Source organism: Pimephales promelas, chromosome 21 (assembly GCF_988280905.1).
Source record: "Pimephales promelas chromosome 21, fPimPro1.hap1.1, whole genome shotgun sequence".
Lineage (NCBI taxonomy): Eukaryota > Metazoa > Chordata > Actinopteri > Cypriniformes > Leuciscidae > Pimephales > Pimephales promelas.
Window position 1 is genome coordinate 12,789,598 of NC_142789.1, and position 16,544 is coordinate 12,806,141.

The 16,544-nt window shown below is 39.2% G+C and overlaps 1 protein-coding gene across 1 annotated transcript; it reads right to left on the reverse strand.

The window, feature by feature from the left end:
- Positions 1–111: 111 nt before the first annotated feature.
- Positions 112–6,052, reverse strand: krt98 (keratin 98). The gene is made up of 8 exons (XM_089125366.1): positions 5,688–6,052; positions 4,180–4,262; positions 3,945–4,101; positions 2,016–2,168; positions 1,160–1,285; positions 422–651; positions 304–314; positions 112–200 (listed from the first exon to the last, which is right to left on the reverse strand). Exons 1-8 carry the CDS (start codon positions 6,000–6,002, stop codon positions 112–114), a joined length of 1,164 nt encoding a protein of 387 aa, XP_088981492.1. The 5' UTR covers positions 6,003–6,052.
- Between the last annotated feature and the right edge of the window lie 10,492 nt (positions 6,053–16,544).

Consider the following 16,544-nt stretch of genomic DNA (forward strand, 5'->3'; position numbering starts at 1 on the left):
CATGTTCACAATCTAAGGTAAAGTTCCAAATTCTTCATTAATAGTGTAATTGTGCACAGTAAGACATGTGACGTCGTCATTTGAAGTCAATGTGTTTTTTTAGCAGATTGGTCATTTTTTCTCATTAACATCCACGGTCTCGCTGCTCTCCACAGCCCTCCTATTCACAACAGTTTCCACTGTGATCATTTTTGGGGCAACTTCTAAAAACAGACAATGAGAGATAGTCAATTAGCAGTGCACTACAAAGCTTCATAGTGATGCAATACAAAAAATATATACATTTATTGTAAAATCACTTACAGTGGGACTCTCTGTAAAAACAAGAGAGAGAGAGAGAGCTGGTGTCAGTAAAGCTTTAACTTCTAAATCAGTCTATGCTCTAAATCACAAGATATCAAAATTAAGAAATGAGCAGCACCTTTCATCTCCATCCAGCAGTCTCTTGAACTCTCCAGTCCATCCAGTGATCTCATGCACCAGTTTGCTCTTTACCTCCAGCAGCGTTTTGTAGTCTTGTTTGTTTTGGCCAATTTCAGCACGAAATTGACTAAGATGGTCCTCTAGGCCTGTGACAGTGGCCTGAAGCATAGCCAACCCGTTTCCGTAACGGGCCTGTGTGCCCTCCAGTTCCTCGACAAGAGCTGACCTCTGTGGATAGTCATAAATAAGTATATAAATAATTAAATATATAATACCATTAAATAATATATTTTATTATTATATTATATTATATATACTTTATATTTTATATACTGTTATGCATAATATATTTATAAATTATTGAATTATGTTTATTTCGCTGTGCACACACAGTGTTTGTTTGATGTTATTGGGTGCATTAGGATAACCCACACTTTTGAGACCCTATCTTCTATTTAAACAGTCGATCTCTTGTTCTTCTAAATGTGTAAGCATAGGAAATTACACGACATTTCCCCTTACTGCTCTTAAAGTCTTAAAGCTGGCAGAGTGCTGGTTGGTGAACTAGAGGGGGAGAGGCTGGAGCTCATGGACAGGAAAAAAAAAAAAACAGCCTGGCACACTTGTTCTTCCTAGACATGTTGCCACAGAGTTTTTTCTGCATTGCTTATTCGATTTAAACCACAACTCTATTTTTTTAATATAAAAATCGATGTTTGTAAAGGTGCAGATTTACTGTGCTCTGATTGGTCTGCAGTTCAGTCTGTAGTCTTCGGAAGGACCTCGCCAACTCCCTCAGCTCTATTCTGCTTTTCTGAAGCTCTTCATTATGTGTGGCCACCTCCTGTTGCACTGTGGTGATCTGCAGTTAACACCGACACCAACAAAATCATGACATCACACGCATCCTAACATCCCACTATAAAATAATATTGCATTTTTTTAATGATATAGTTCCCCCCAAAAATGAAAATGATGTCATCATTTATTCACCTTCAAGGTGTTACAAACCTGTATGAATTTATTTCTTCTGCTGAACCCAAAAATAAGATATTTTGAAGAATATGGGTAACCAAACAGTTGATGAACCCCAATCACTTCCATAGTATGGAATAGGGCCATAGTCAATATAGGGCCCATCATCTTTGTATACGTTGCATACATTATTCAAAATATCTTCTTTTGTGTGCAGCAGAAGAAAGAAATTCACACAGGTTTGGACACACTTGAGGGTGAGTAAATAAATTATGACAGCATCTTCATTTTTGGGTTAACTATCCCTTTAATCAAAAACGAGCTTTGTGATTAATATTTAAATCAGTTATTTTCAGACATGGGTTTTGTGCCAAAATGTCCAAATTAAATTGTTCTTAAGTATTTAAAATATTAAAATGATGCTTTTTTTTCTAATAAGAAGTCATTTAAAGTCATTATGACCTGCTAAATATGTACCCTTGTAATTTGAATGCATAAAAAAATAAAATTATTTCCTTGGAATTGCAGTATAAGGGCAAGTATTCAGGTTTATAGTAGTCAAGCACGGTACAATTCCCCCAAAACAATAATTAATGGTAATAATGTTTTAACTTCACCTTGTTTTCAAACCAGGACTCAAGCTCCTGATGGGTTTTCTCAGTGATAGGCTCATCTTCTGGTCCGATCTCGTCGATGGCCTGGTTCAGGTCCGTAGGGGGCGCTGCATCCTCACAAACGTTCAGCTGAACCCCAGCCAGCAGGGACATCTTCTGTGAAAGCACATATCAAAAAGTATGGGATTTGGCACAGAGACAGAGATGGATTGTGTTATGATCCGGACATGGTATTCATTTTCTATTTAATGGGAATAAAAAAGAAGTGGGAGTGGTGGGATAAGCCTGTTCTTTTAATTCCAAACATGTCTGAACGATTTCAGGAGAAAGTGTAGCTTCCCCTTGTTGATTCTGTTTACTAAAAAATATTTTTACCAGTTTTAAAAGTTTTTTTTTTTAGGTTTATGTGTGCGCCTAGTTGTGTTTATACTACATGAATGATGACATTTCGTAGACCTAGTGATATTACTGTTTAGTTTACAATGATGTAATGGGATGGAAAATCCCCAGCAGAGCTGGCAGCAGAAGAACTAGAGGAAAAAGAGAAAAATTAAAGGAAGGAAGGAACACTATGTGACCCCGTGTGTTTTGGTGTGGAAACTGCTATAAAACACACGCTTGTCCAGCTAAAGTGACCTAACCTCTCATTTTCAGAATGTGCCTTTCAATTGTTTTAAAGCAAAAGATATCAAAAGAAAATACAGACTTTCTTTCCATCAACATTTAGTTTAGAAAACATGTTGAAAAGTTCGGGATCACTGTGATTTTAAAATTGATGACAACAAAGACATTTTTTTGTAATTTTACATAAATACCTTTACAGAAATTTGATGTTTATCAAAAAATCCTTAAAAAAACAGTGTTGCTAATCATAGTTTACGCATGCAGCATAACCATTTTAAACTGTGATAATAATAATAATAATAATAATAATAATAATAATAATAATAATAAAGGTTTATTGAGTACAACAAAAAACATATCTTTTCAAATTTCATTTTTGCCATATTTAGGGAAAAAATTAAATAGAAAGAACATTATTTCACAATTTACTGTATTGTGATAAAAGAAAAACTTCCTGCATATTTACTGTGGTATTTGAAGTGTGTGTGTGTTACTTTTCAATATAATGTAATCTTATATTTGGATATCAGTTTCAGGCCTGTATTTAGCTGCCCTGTGTTCGGTGTGTACCAGGGTGTGTGCCCTTCTGTTTGTGGGAAGGTTGGAATGTGAGGAGTGGTGGAAGATCCATGTCTTTACTTTTCAATTAAATGGGCCTTTCAGACCTGCCATATATGAAACAGAATCTTTATATGTTTGTCTTTATACGCCACTGAAAATTCAGGACCGATGCTGTGCAGTGTTGGCAGCAGTTCAAAACCCCATGCAATATCTTCTTCTAAATATAATAATATTCATTAATTTGTAGCAGTGGAAGCTATAGGAGTAATTAGGATAAATCATGGTGGTGAAGTAGTGTAACTTGTACATGTTAAGCCAGCTAGCTGTATGCTAGTATGTTAGCTTGCAAACTATGCTTTATAATCACACCCTCACACCACATCCCCACCATGGTGATATTTACTGTATACAGTTCAGTGGAAATGTTTCCAACTTACTTGGGCTTATATAACAGCTTTGAGTAAAACAGGAATCAATTTGTGGTTGGAATATCTGAATGGCCAGTCTCATGGGCAAAGCCCTGAATTGAAATCCTGTCATGGATATGTCATTGCTGTTTACAAGCTAGAATTTGCTGTTTTAGAATATAATAATACACTATGGAACGGAACACCAATCGACTGTGTTCTGTCCATTTTAATTGAATGAAATAAGAGTTTTTACAAAAATAAGAGGCAGAACAGGCATAATCCAACTGATTCTTCAATGAGACAGGTTAAGATGGGAAATGTGTGTCATCTATTGTACCTCCTCATGGTTTCTCTTCAGTATGACGCGATCATCGTTCAGAGCCTCAATCTTCATCTCCAGATCTGACTGACTCAACCTAAGCTTATCCAGAATTTTCCTTAGACTGGCGACGTCAGCATCAACGCTCCTTCTCATAGCGAGCTCATTCTCATACCTGAGGCAATGGTTCACAAAATCAATTAGCCAATAAATGAAAACAATCAGTTCAGAAGATGTTGATTTCGTTTCTCACTTTAATTGGTAGTCTTCAGCAGCCAGTTTGGCACTACCCAAATTCAGGATGATTGAGGCTCTGTCTTGAGTAGTTGATTGAATCTGCCATTAAAAAACAAGAAGAAGAGTATTATACAGATTACGCAAGTCAAAGATGTCAGAGATGTCAAAGATGTCAGTCTTTTGAGAAGGTTGCAGAAAATATGCCCCCAGAACACTGAATTCCAAATGAGAGAAAAGGAAAACAGTCTAATTGCACAATAAACAGTCTGGCACCTGGAGTCAATTTATTTTCAAAACTAGTTTTCGGTATCTGTGAATTTCACTACAACTACAGTATGTGGAACAAAAGCCAAATCTGACAACAAAACTGTTTCAGTCAGAACCACTTCGCCAAGTATACACGTCTATTACAATTATAGCATACAGTTGTAGACGGAAGAGTGATTTCTCTGATGTGTGCGCAGTTCCGGATTAGTGGGTGTGGCTTGCGGAGCTGTGCAATGTGGTGCATTGTGGGAGTTGTTGTCTTACATACAAATGCGCCTCTCGGTCTTTTCTCAGTCAAGAGGGCGCCAAATTCAAAAATTCTTTTACATTTTGACTACATATATGATCCACTTTCAATAAAGGTTAATGTTGAAATGGGTGAAATGCTCCTTTAAAGGGGTGGTTTACTGCTTTTTTTCTTTGGATGATTGTGTTTATGGGGTGCAATATAACATGTATTTGTGTTTTTTCTTTTTTCAAAAAGTCTTATTTTTCATAAATTTCACCTTTATTGTAAGCCGCTTTCTCCTCTGTCATTTGAACCACCGGTTGACTTCCTAATTCTATGAAACCACTCCCTCAGAAACAGGTAATAGGTTTGATTGGTTAGTTTGGGCCGGTGTGTTGTGATTGGCTAAACTGTAGTGCACGTTGTCCGGATACTTCACGCCCATTACCTTTATGTGCGAAAGTTTCATATGTGTTCCTGTCAAATGTAAATAATGGTGTCGATACTGCAGTATCAGTATGAGACAGAATCAAACCCAGAAAGCGGCGATGAAGAGAGTCAAGCAGAACCTCCCCACACATGGCTCTTACAATTTATTCATTTAGCAGATGCTTAACCCAAAGCAATTTACAAATGAGAACATTAGAAGCAGTTAAACTCATTGCCAGGTCGCCATTGTAAATGAGAATGTGTTCTCAATGTGCTCACCTGGTTAAATAAAGGTTAAATAAAAAATAAATAAAAATAAAATTAAACTAACAATAGGACAACATCATGCAAGTAATAAGACGCTGCCCAGTTGAATCTAACGCTGTACATGTTTTATTTAATGTAACTTTAGGTTTAGTAATTTGAATAGGCCTCCTTCAATTTAAAATTCAGATTTTCAACTTAAATTTCAAGATTTTTAAGTTTGAGACCTTAATATTTATTATTGTATATTACATCACTAATGCCATGTCTGCATACATTAACATGTCAGGTGATCCACTGAAGACCCTGAGATCCCCACTCCACTCTGAACTCACCTCATTCTTCAGGTCATTGATGGTGTCCTGGAAAATGGAGTGATCAAACGTGACACCAGTGCGACTCTCAAACCATTCGCTGATCTTGGTTTCTAGATCAGCTTTGGCATTCTCCAGTGAGTGGACCTTTTCTATGTAAGAGGCCAGGCGGCTATTCAAATCCTGCATGGTGGTCTTCTCGCCAGCGGATGAGTCAAAAGCATCACCCAGGTTCAATCTCCTTGGAGAAGAGTGAAGAAACCCATCAGGGGATGAGGATTGCCCACCGGCACCTCCATAAACACTGATGGTTCTGAAATTAGAGCTGACAGACATCGTTCTATCCTAGACAAGGTCTAATGTAGAAGTGGAGAACAAGACACAAAAGCAAATGCTTTGCTGTGGTTTTATCGGGTTCGACGAAATCTTTAAATACTTGCCCAGGACGGGGGGTGGAGGGTGGGAGGGGAGGTAAATACATACTTGCCTGTTCCAATGAACAGGTAAGTATGTACATTGCCCTCTAGAACCTGAGCATTAACATTTTTTTGTGTAGTTTAAAATCAAAATGTGACATTTCCTGTCCTGGACCGAATGATCAATGATTAACATTTCATTCCATTAAACTGAAAATGAAATGCATATCTAAAATAACACACTCAGTTGTAGGGAATAAAATGATACAACTGGAAGGGCAACACAAAATATTAGAGGCAATTTGTGTATAAATCTTTATGAGCACTTTGAGAAGAATGACAAGAACAATAATATTTAGTAATAATTGTGCTCATTGTCGAGTTGACTAAACACCTTTCCTCCTAACACTATTTTTTTTCTCCGTTTTTTAACAAGGTTACTTTTTACACATATTTAGGCACAAGATTTCCAAGAACGATCCTCAGATCATTTTAGGAGGACTATAAACTACAAGTTTTTACACTGGCATCTGTCTTGGACTTACTGGCAGCTAGTGGCGTGGATGTGAAAGCATGTTTTTGGCTATTAAAGGGTTAGTTCACTCAAAATTGAAAATCATGTCATTAATGACTCGCCCTCATGTCGTTTCAAGCATGTAAGATCTCCGTTCATCTTTGGAACACAGCGTAAGATATTTTAGATTTAGTCCGAGAGTTTTCTGTCCCTCCTTTGAAAATGTGTGTATGGTACACTGTCCTTGTCCAGAAAGGAAATAAAGACATCATCAAAGTAGTCCATGTGACACCAGTGGGTTAGTTAGAATTTTTTGAAGCATCGAAAATACATTTTGGTCCAAAAATATGTATATTTCCGGTCAATTTGTGGAATATGTATACAATGATTAATAATTGATAACTAATAATTATTCATATGGGTTTTAGAACTAGATAAACTTTACATTTATTAAATCTCCTGAAAAGGGATAATATGTTCCCTGCATCTGCATTCATATATGGACCCAGACAGTTAACCATAAAGGATTATAATTACTGTAATTGCCTATGTAGAATATATTTTACAGACAGGTTAAAATTAGCTCAATTGTCTATTACTACTTAATCTAAACAGATTACAATTAAATATTAATAATCAATTATGTCTATCGTATATCAACTCTAAGTTAGTCCCTGTGGAATTAATTTGTGATCTGATGATCACTTGTCCAGCAAGACACGGAACAAAACATGGAAAGAGACTGAAGGTGAAAGCAACAGTGAGAGATTTCAATGAAGTAATGTCTGTTTATGTGTGTGAGTTTTGGAGAGAGCTGCCTGGGATAGCGCTCTGTTTGAGGCCTGACTCCCGGCTGTGTGTGTGTGTGTGTGTGTGTGTGTGTGTACACAACGTTTGGTTATTGTCGGAAAGGGGGAAGGCTTTGTGTTAACTATAGTTTGCTATGAAAGTGTCAACTGTGGACAGTCCCAACTAACAGGGTCCAGATACTCTACAAATAACAAAATCCACGACTTTATTCAACATTGTTTTCTCAAGCTGTGTTAACAAGTTCACAGTGACGCTGCTAACGTGTATCTGGCGTGTCTGTGTCTCTGGGTTCAAATAATTATAGCTTGGCAAAAAATGCAAGCCTTCCTCTGTGTCGAAATCCTTAGACATGTTTGCGGAGATTGTTTTGTTTACAGCGTGCTGTCCATCAGACAAGCCTTCCTAGCCTGAATGTCAGGAAAGAAAAGAGAGTCGCCACGAGTCCCGCTGCGATCGGACCACCCTTTAAAAAGTCTTTCGCACGTCTCCCAGTCCCCTTGAAGTGTCAAAACTGTTGGTGAAAGGAGCTGTAGAGCCAGTTGCTTGCCTTTATCCATAAGCAAGTTGGGCTTTCAAAGTCGCTGTTTCCTTGTTCCAAAGAAAGATGACTGCCTCAGGCCCATCTTAAAACTCAGACACCTGGGGCCTTTTGCATAAACCGCTAAGACTAGTCTCACGAGTTAGACATAAAATTCTTTAAGACTGTTTATAGTTTTTTAAGTCAGTTATATGAAAATGTAGATTAGCCTAATTTGATACTGAAATGTAAGACTTTTAAAACTGATAGTGGATCACACTAGAACTTCAGACACTGTCTATGTTTATGCAACCAGCCCGTGAACAAAGTGCTTATGATGTGTCCGTTCAGAATCTCTCCAAAAGGGATAATATGTTCCCTGCATCTGCATTCATATGTACCCAGACAAATACCCACAAAGGATTATAATTAATTGCCTATGAAGACTATATTTTACAGACAGGTTAAAATTAGCTCAATTGTCAATCACTCACTACTTAATCAAAATGGATTATAATTAAAGGGCACATATTATGGAAAAATTCACTTTTACATGATGTTTGAACATGAATGTGTGTTGGCAGTGTGTGAGCAAAACCACCCTAGAATGATAAAAATCCACCCAGTGTTTTTTTACAATCTCAATAAATCATGTGCACTGTCTCAGAACGAGCTGTTCTAAGATTCAGGTCTTTGTGACGTAGAATTGAGCAAGGGGTTTGATTGACAGTGTGGTTGTGGGATAGACCCCGCCCTCGGTGATCTGTACACCATCATCCGTTGTTGCAACGACAGCCGGTAATGTCTCCTAGAATCATAAGTGTTATGGGATGTAATAATGACATACATAGTAGTTTTCACTTATTTCCGATATCAGAGCCTCTGAAAACACAGTGGATGTATTGTATTTTGGAAGTGGCGCCCTTCCTTCGTAAATAATGTAATTTATGTTTGAGCGAATCATTTTCTGACTGACTGTTTTGTGAACGAGGGTCAATTGAAAGCAGGTCTTGCTTCAAAGTTAATCCTCAACTGTGGAACGTCATCTACTGTTTGCGATCCAACAACACCTCCAGTAACAGTAAGTGTATTTTATGATTTTTGAGCAAATAGTCATTCAGTCGATGTCAGCCAATTCAACAACAAATGCGTCATCGTCAAAGGTTGTTGTCGTCGTCGTCGTAGGATGTCTGTGTATATAATTGTTTGTATAGTGTGTAACCACACGTTTATATATATATATATATATATATATATAAAGATATTGTTTTACAAACTGCATATGAAGAGTTCAGATGCAAAAGCCTCTAAGTGCCATTTGAAATTTTCTTCTAGAATGATCATTTTTATCAAGCTTGTATATTTAAGTTCAGTAATTTCACTTAAATGGCAATGAAAATTACCTATTAATTGTTATTTAAGTGAAATTACTGAACTTAAATATACAAGTTTGATAAAAATCATCATTAAAGAAGAAAATTTCAAATGGCACTTAGAGGCTTTTGCATCTGAACTCTTCATATATGTTCTTGTTCTGTAAGTTAGCCATCTTCTCACATTTGCCAGCATCTGTATTACAAATAATGTAAACATGACGCAACAGGTCCCTCGCATAAATGTAATTTCGCTTGTATGTAGCAAACTTTATCACAGTATGTGTATGTAGTTTCAAAAAATTGCGCCAACGTTAGTGTTTGTGTGTCTGTGTTGCACATCCATAATTTCAAGGGGGACACGATTACAACTCTATAAGTACATAAATGTATCAAATAACCATACCGAGACCTCCTGGTCCATTCTCATTTGTGTTTATTCTGCGGACAGAGAACAAAAAATGGAAAGAGATAGAAAGTAAAAGCAACAGGGAGTGAGAGAGAGAGAGATAGAGAGAGAGATAGAGAGAGAGAGAGAGAGAGAGAGAGAGAGAGAGAGAGAGAGAGAGAGAGAGGAGATCCGTTTGGCTCACAGTTTGGCAAAATTTCACCTGGACAGTGAAATTGTCTTTAAGACAATACGGAAGAACACAATCTTAATGCTCTGAAAGCTCGATAAACTATATATACTTGCATAAAATGGTTCACTTTATGTTGCTGAATAAGGTTACGCGTGTTGAGCGGCCCCGTGTCCTGTGTGTCCCGTTGGAGCGTCAGGTGGTTTGCGGATGGTCCGGAGCGTGGACTTTCAAAGAAGGTTTAAGGTTTAAAGGTCTTTGATGTAAATTACCAAAGAAACTATTCAGGCTAAGTTAATTTACTCGTCTGTGGAAATGAGCAATAGTGGAATACGAAAAAGGAAAAACAAAACTTAACAAACAAAGAACAGATCCCCAGGGAGGGGATCATGAAAAGTTACATTGTTAGCCGATGAAGAACTGAAAGATCCTTTTAATACTCATGTGTTGTGGTTATCGACATATCATGTATACAGTCATTCCGATCTTCACAGTACCAGGTTATAGAGACCAAATATGCCACACTGGTGACCTATTCTGCTTACATTATTTGTTACATCTGGAACATTAGGTCATTAGAGTTTGTCTAACACATCTAGAGAAGTCATGATTATACTCAAATGATAATAAAACACATGGGTATGCAGGAATATATCATTTTCCGAATTAGTCAAGTTACAGATTTCAATGAATGTCTGTTTATGTGTGTGCGTCTTTCACACGTCTCCCAGTCCCCTCGAAGTGTCAAAACTGTTGGTGAAAGGAGCTGTAGAGCCAGTTGCTTGCCTTTATCTATAAGCAAGTTGGGCTTTCAAAGTCGCTGTTTCCTTGTTCCAAAGAAAGATGACTGCCTCAGGCCCATCTTAAAACTCAGACACCTGGGGCCGTTTGCATAAACCGCTAAGACTAAAGAAGAGAATGTTTGGTAACACTTTATTTTACGACCCGCAAACAACTGTGTAAGTACACTGAAATTACGGTGTACGTTTCTGTAATTATAGTGTACTTCCGTGTAGGTATAAGGGAACAATACGTGTTATCTTGTGCGCCCGAGCTTCGTTTACAGTCTGATGGAGACGTGCGCTGTATACAAGCTTTTGTACATTGTTTGTATTTTGGTATTGCAATATTTTTTAAAAATGGTTCGTAAGTGTGCATGTCGCGGATGTCCTAATCGCCCTAATCAGGCGCACAAGATAACACGTCAGCAGCGTCATTGAAATCGTGAACGAGCAAAGACAACAGAACCGCAAGAGAATAAAATGCTGAATAAAGTTGTTGTTTTTGCTATGTTTGGACCAAAAAGTATTTTCGATGCTTCAAAAAATTCGAACTAACCCACTCATGTCACATGGACTACTTTGATGATGTCTGTATTGCCTTTATGGACAAGGACAGTATAAGGTACATACATTTTCAATGGAGGGACAGAAAGCTCTCGGACTAAATCTAAAATATCTTAAACTGTGTTCCGAAGATGAACAGAGGTCTTACAGGCTTGGAATGACATGAGGGTGAGTCATTAACGACATAATTTTCATTTTTGGGTGAACTAACCCTTTAACATATGAAGAGTTCAGATGCAAAAGCCTCTAAGTGCCATTTGAAATTTTCTTCTAGAATGATCATTTTTATCAAGTTTGTATATTTAAGTTCAGTAATTTCACTTAAATGGCAATTCATAGGTAATCTTCATTGTCAAGTGAAATTACTGAACTTAAATATATAAGCTTGATAAAAATGATCATTTTAGAAGAAAATTTCAAATGGCACTTAGAGGCTTTTGCATCTGAACTCTTCATATTGTTCCCTTATACCTACACGGAAGTTCATTATAATTACAGAAACGTACACCGTAATTTCAGTGTACTTACACAGTTGTTTGCGGTTCGTAAAATAAAGTGTTACCGAATGTTCATTTCCAATAAACAGGTAAGTATGTACATTGCCCTCTGGAACCTGAGCATTAACATTTTTTTTGTGCAGTTTAAAGTCAAAATGTGACATTTCCTGTCCTAGACCGAATGATCAATGATTAACATTTCATTCCATTAAACTGAAAATGAAATGCATATCTAAAATAACACACTCAGTTGTAGGGAATAAAATGATACAACTGGAAGGGCAACACAAAATATGAGAGGCAATTTGTGTATAAATCTTTATGAGCACTTTGACAAGAATGACAAGAACAATTTATAATATTTAGTAATAATTGTGCTCATTGTCGAGTTGACTAAACACCTTTCCTCCTAACACAATTTTTTTTTCTTTCTTTTTTAACAAGGTTACTTTTTACACATATTTAGGCACAAGATTTCCAAGAACGATCCTCTGATCATATTAGGAGGACTATAAACTACAAGTTTTTACACTGGTATCTGTCTTGGACTTACTGGCAGCTAGTGGCGTGGATGTGAAAGCATGTTTTTGGCTATTAAAGGGTTAGTTCACTCAAAATTGAAAATCATGTCATTAATGACTCGCCCTCATGTCGTTTCAAGCATGTAAGATCTCCGTTCATCTTTGGAACACAGCGTAAGATATTTTAGATTTAGTCCGAGAGTTTTCTGTCCCTTCTTTGAAAATATATGTATGGTACACTGTCCTTGTCCAGAAAGGAAATAAAGACATCATCAAAGTAGTCCATGTGACACCAGTGGGTTAGTTAGCATTTTTTGAAGTGCATCGAAAATACATTTTGGTTTGGTTACATTCAAATGGGTTTTAGAACTAGATAAACTTTACATTTATTAAATCTCCCGAAAAGGGATAATATGTTCCCTGCATCTGCATTCATATATGTACCCAGACAGTTAACCATAAAGGATTATAATTACTGTAATTGCCTATGTAGAATATATTTTACAGACAGGTTAAAATTAGCTCAATTGTCTATTACTACTTAATCTAAACAGATTACAATTAAATATTAATAATCAATTATGTCTATCATATATAAACTCTAAGTTAGTCCCTGTGGAATTAATTTGTGATCTGATGATCACTTGTCCAGCAAGACACAGAACAAAACATGGAAAGAGACTGAAGGTGAAAGCAACAGTGAGAGATTTCAATGAAGGAATGTCTGTTTATGTGTGTGAGTTTTGGAGAGAGCTGCCTGGGATAGCGCTCTGTTTGAGACCTGACTCCCGGCTGTGTATGTGTGTGTGTACACAACGTTCGGTTATTGTTTTTCGGTTATTATTGGCTTTGTGTTAACTATAGTTTCCTATGAAAGTGTCAACTGTGGACAGTCCCAACTAACAGGGTCCAGATACTCTACAAATAACAAAATCCACGACTTTATTCAGCATTGTTTTCTCAAGCTGTGTTTACAAGTCCGCAGTGACGCTGCTAACGTGTATCTGGCGCGTCTGTGTCTCTGGGTTCAAATAATTATAGCTTGGCAAAAAATGCAAGCCTTCCTCTGTGTCGAAATCCTTAGACATGTTTGCGGAGACTGTTTTGTTTACGGCGTGCTGTCCATCAGACAAGCCTTCCTAGCCTGAATGTCAGGAAAGAAAAGAGAGTCGCCACGAGTCCCGCTGCGATCGGACCACCCTTTAAAAGCCTTTCACGTGTCTCCCAGTCCCCTTGAAGTGTCAAAACTGTTGGTGAAAGGAGCTGTAGAGCCAGTTGCTTGCCTTTATCCATAAGCAAGTTGGGCTTTCAAAGTCACTGTTTCCTTGTTCCAAAGAAAGATGACTGCCTCAGGCCCATCTTAAAACTCAGACACCTGGGGCCTTTTGCATAAACCGCTAAGACTAGTCTCACGAGTTAGACATAAAATTCTTTAAGACTGTTTATAGTGATTTAAGTCAGTTATATGAAAATGTAGATTAGCCTAATTTGATACTGAAATGTAAGACTTTTAAAACTGATAGTGGATCACACTAGAACATTAGACACTCTCTTAAAATAATAGCTATGTTTATGCAACCAGCCCGTGAACAAAGTGCTTATGATGTGCCCGTTCAGAATCTCCCAAAAAGGGATAATATGTTCCCTGCATCTGCATTCATATAATTAATTGCCCATGTATTTTACAGACAGGTTAAAATTATCTCAATTGTCAATCACTACTTAATCAAAATGGATTATAATTAAATATTAATAATCAGTTAGGTCTATCATATTATATCAACTCTAAGGTTAGTCCCTGTGCAATTAATTTGTGATCTGATGATCCGTTGTCCAGCAAGACACGGAACAAAACATGGAAAGAGATTGAAAGTAAAAGCAACAGGAAGTGAGAGAGAGAGAGAGAGAGAGAGAGAGAGAGAGCGAGAGCGAGAGCGAGAGAGAGAGAGAGAGAGAGAGAGAGAGAGCGAGAGAGAGAGAGAGAGAGAGAGATCCGTTTGGCTCACAGTTTGGCAAAATTCACCTGGACAGTTTAAACCTTTAAGACAATACGGAAGAACACAATCCTAATGCTCTGAAAGCTCTATAAACTATATATACTTGCATAAAATGGTTCACTTTATGTTGCTGAATAAGGTTGCGCGTGTTGAGCGGCCCCGTGTCCTGTGTGTCCCGTTGGAGCGTCAGGTGGTTTGCGGATGGTCCGGAGCGTGGAGTTTCAAAGAAGGTTTAAGGTTTAAAGGTCTTTGATGTAAATTACCAAATAAACTATTCAGGCTAAGTTAATTTACTCATCTGTGGAAATGAAAAATAGTAGAATACGAAAAAGGAAAAACAAAACTTAACAAACAAAGAAAAGATCCCTGGGGAAGGGATCATGAAAAGTTACATTGTTAGCCGATGAAGAACTGAAAGATCCTTTTAATACTCGTGTGTTGTGGTTATCGACATATCATGTATACAGTCATTCCGATCTTCACAGTACCAGGTTATAGAGACTGAATATGCCCAGCCCATTCTCACCCCCAAGGCGTCACTTAACTGACTTGGGAAGCATTTTGACCATGCTTCAATATCTGACGCTTTAGGCACCCTTTAGCGTCAGTTAGATGACGCTCTAGGATTGCGTGTAACCCTACCCCCACCCCAGACCTAAACCTAACCACGTCATCTAACTGACGCTTTCCTTTAGCGTCAGTTAGATGACGCCGTAGGATTGCGTCAAATATTAAAGCATGGTCAAAGGTGACGCCTTGGGGTGAGAATGCGTTGATATGCCACACTGGTGACCTATTCTGCTTATATTATTTGTTACATCTGGAACATTAGGTCATTAGAGTTTGTCTAACAAATGTAGAGAAGTCATGATTATACTCAAATGATAATAAAACACATGGGTATGCAGGAATATATCATTTTCAGAATTATCATTTTCATCTGGAGCATCTGATTAAGATGTTGGAGAGACCTGTCCCTGAGGCGGTGCCTGTCCCTGAGCCGGTGTGTGTCACGGGTGGATTACAAAATGTGGAGAGGAGGACTCAAGTGCAAAAAGTGAAATATTTCTTAACAACTGAAAACCAAAACACAAAGCAAAAACCCACGAGGGGGGAAAAACATAATAAACGAAACATAAAACTGAACTAAACTAGAAACACAAAAATTGGATGAGAACAAGAACAAGGCAAGGAATACGGGCAACAATAGACAAAGATCCGACAAAGACAGCAAACAAGAGGAGGCTTAAATAGGGAACAAATCAAGAGGGAACAGGTGGATAAACTCAAACACTAATCAGGTAACGAGGGGGTGGGATCAAACAATGACAGAGGCACATGGCCCAACATAACAAAACACCCATGTGCAACACAAGACAGGAAAGACATGTGACATAACCCCCTCCCTACGGAGTGGCTACCAGACGCTCCAAGAGGCTAGGGCGGGGCAGGAAGGAAACATCAGGCGGATCGGGAGGGACAGACCAGGGCGGGACGGGGGGAACAGACCAGGGCGGGACGGGAGGGACACATAGTCCATAGGGCGGCCAGGGCGAATCATATAGTCCATAGGGCGGCCAGGGTGGCGAAGAACCCTCGGGCGGCCAGGGCGGAGCAGATCTTTTAGGTGGCCAGGCGGTGAAGACCCCTTGGGTGGCCAGGGCGGAGCAGACTCCTCGGGTGGCCAGGGCGGAGCAGACATTTTTGGTTGGCCAGGGCAGAGCAGACTATTCAGGTGGCCAGGGCAGAGCAGATCCCTCAGGGCCAGACACCGGCTCAGGAGCAGACACTAGAACAAAAACAGTTACAAACACAGACACAAACACAGACACACACACTGGGTCCGGAGCCGACATGAGCTCCAGCTCTGGAGCAGGCACTGGCTCTGCCTCCGGCTCGGGAACAGGCGCTGACTCTGCCTCCGGCTCGGGAACAGGCGCTGGCTCTGCCTCCGGCTCGGGAACATGCGCTGACTCTGCCTCCGGCTCTGGAACAGGCGCTGGCTCTGCCTCCGACTCGGGAACAGGCGCTGGCTCTGCCTCCGGCTCGGGAACAGGCGCTGGCTCTGCCTCCGGCTCGGGAACAGGCACTGGCTCGGGAACAGGCGCTGACTCTGCCTCCGGCTCGGGAACAGGCGCTGGCTGTGCCTCCGGCTCGGGAACAGGCGCTGGCTCTGCCTCCGGCTCTGGAACAGGCGCTGGCTCTGCCTCCAACTCGGGAACAGGCGCTGGCTTTGCCTCTGACTCGGGAACAGGCGCTGGCTCTGCCTCCGGCTCGGGAACAGGCGCTGGCTCTGCCTCCGGCTCGGG

Bases quoted from the DNA above. Each gene is read 5' to 3' on its own strand.
- krt98 (XM_089125366.1), bottom strand. From the start codon at position 6,002: ATGTCTGTCAGCTCTAATTTCAGAACCATCAGTGTTTATGGAGGTGCC. The intron at 4,263-5,687 runs GTGAGTTCAGAG...TTTTAATGGCAG, and splicing joins TCAATGACCTGAAGAATGAG to ATTCAATCAACTACTCAAGA. The intron at 2,169-3,944 runs GTACAATAGATG...GTGCTTTCACAG, and splicing joins TGAAGAGAAACCATGAGGAG to AAGATGTCCCTGCTGGCTGG.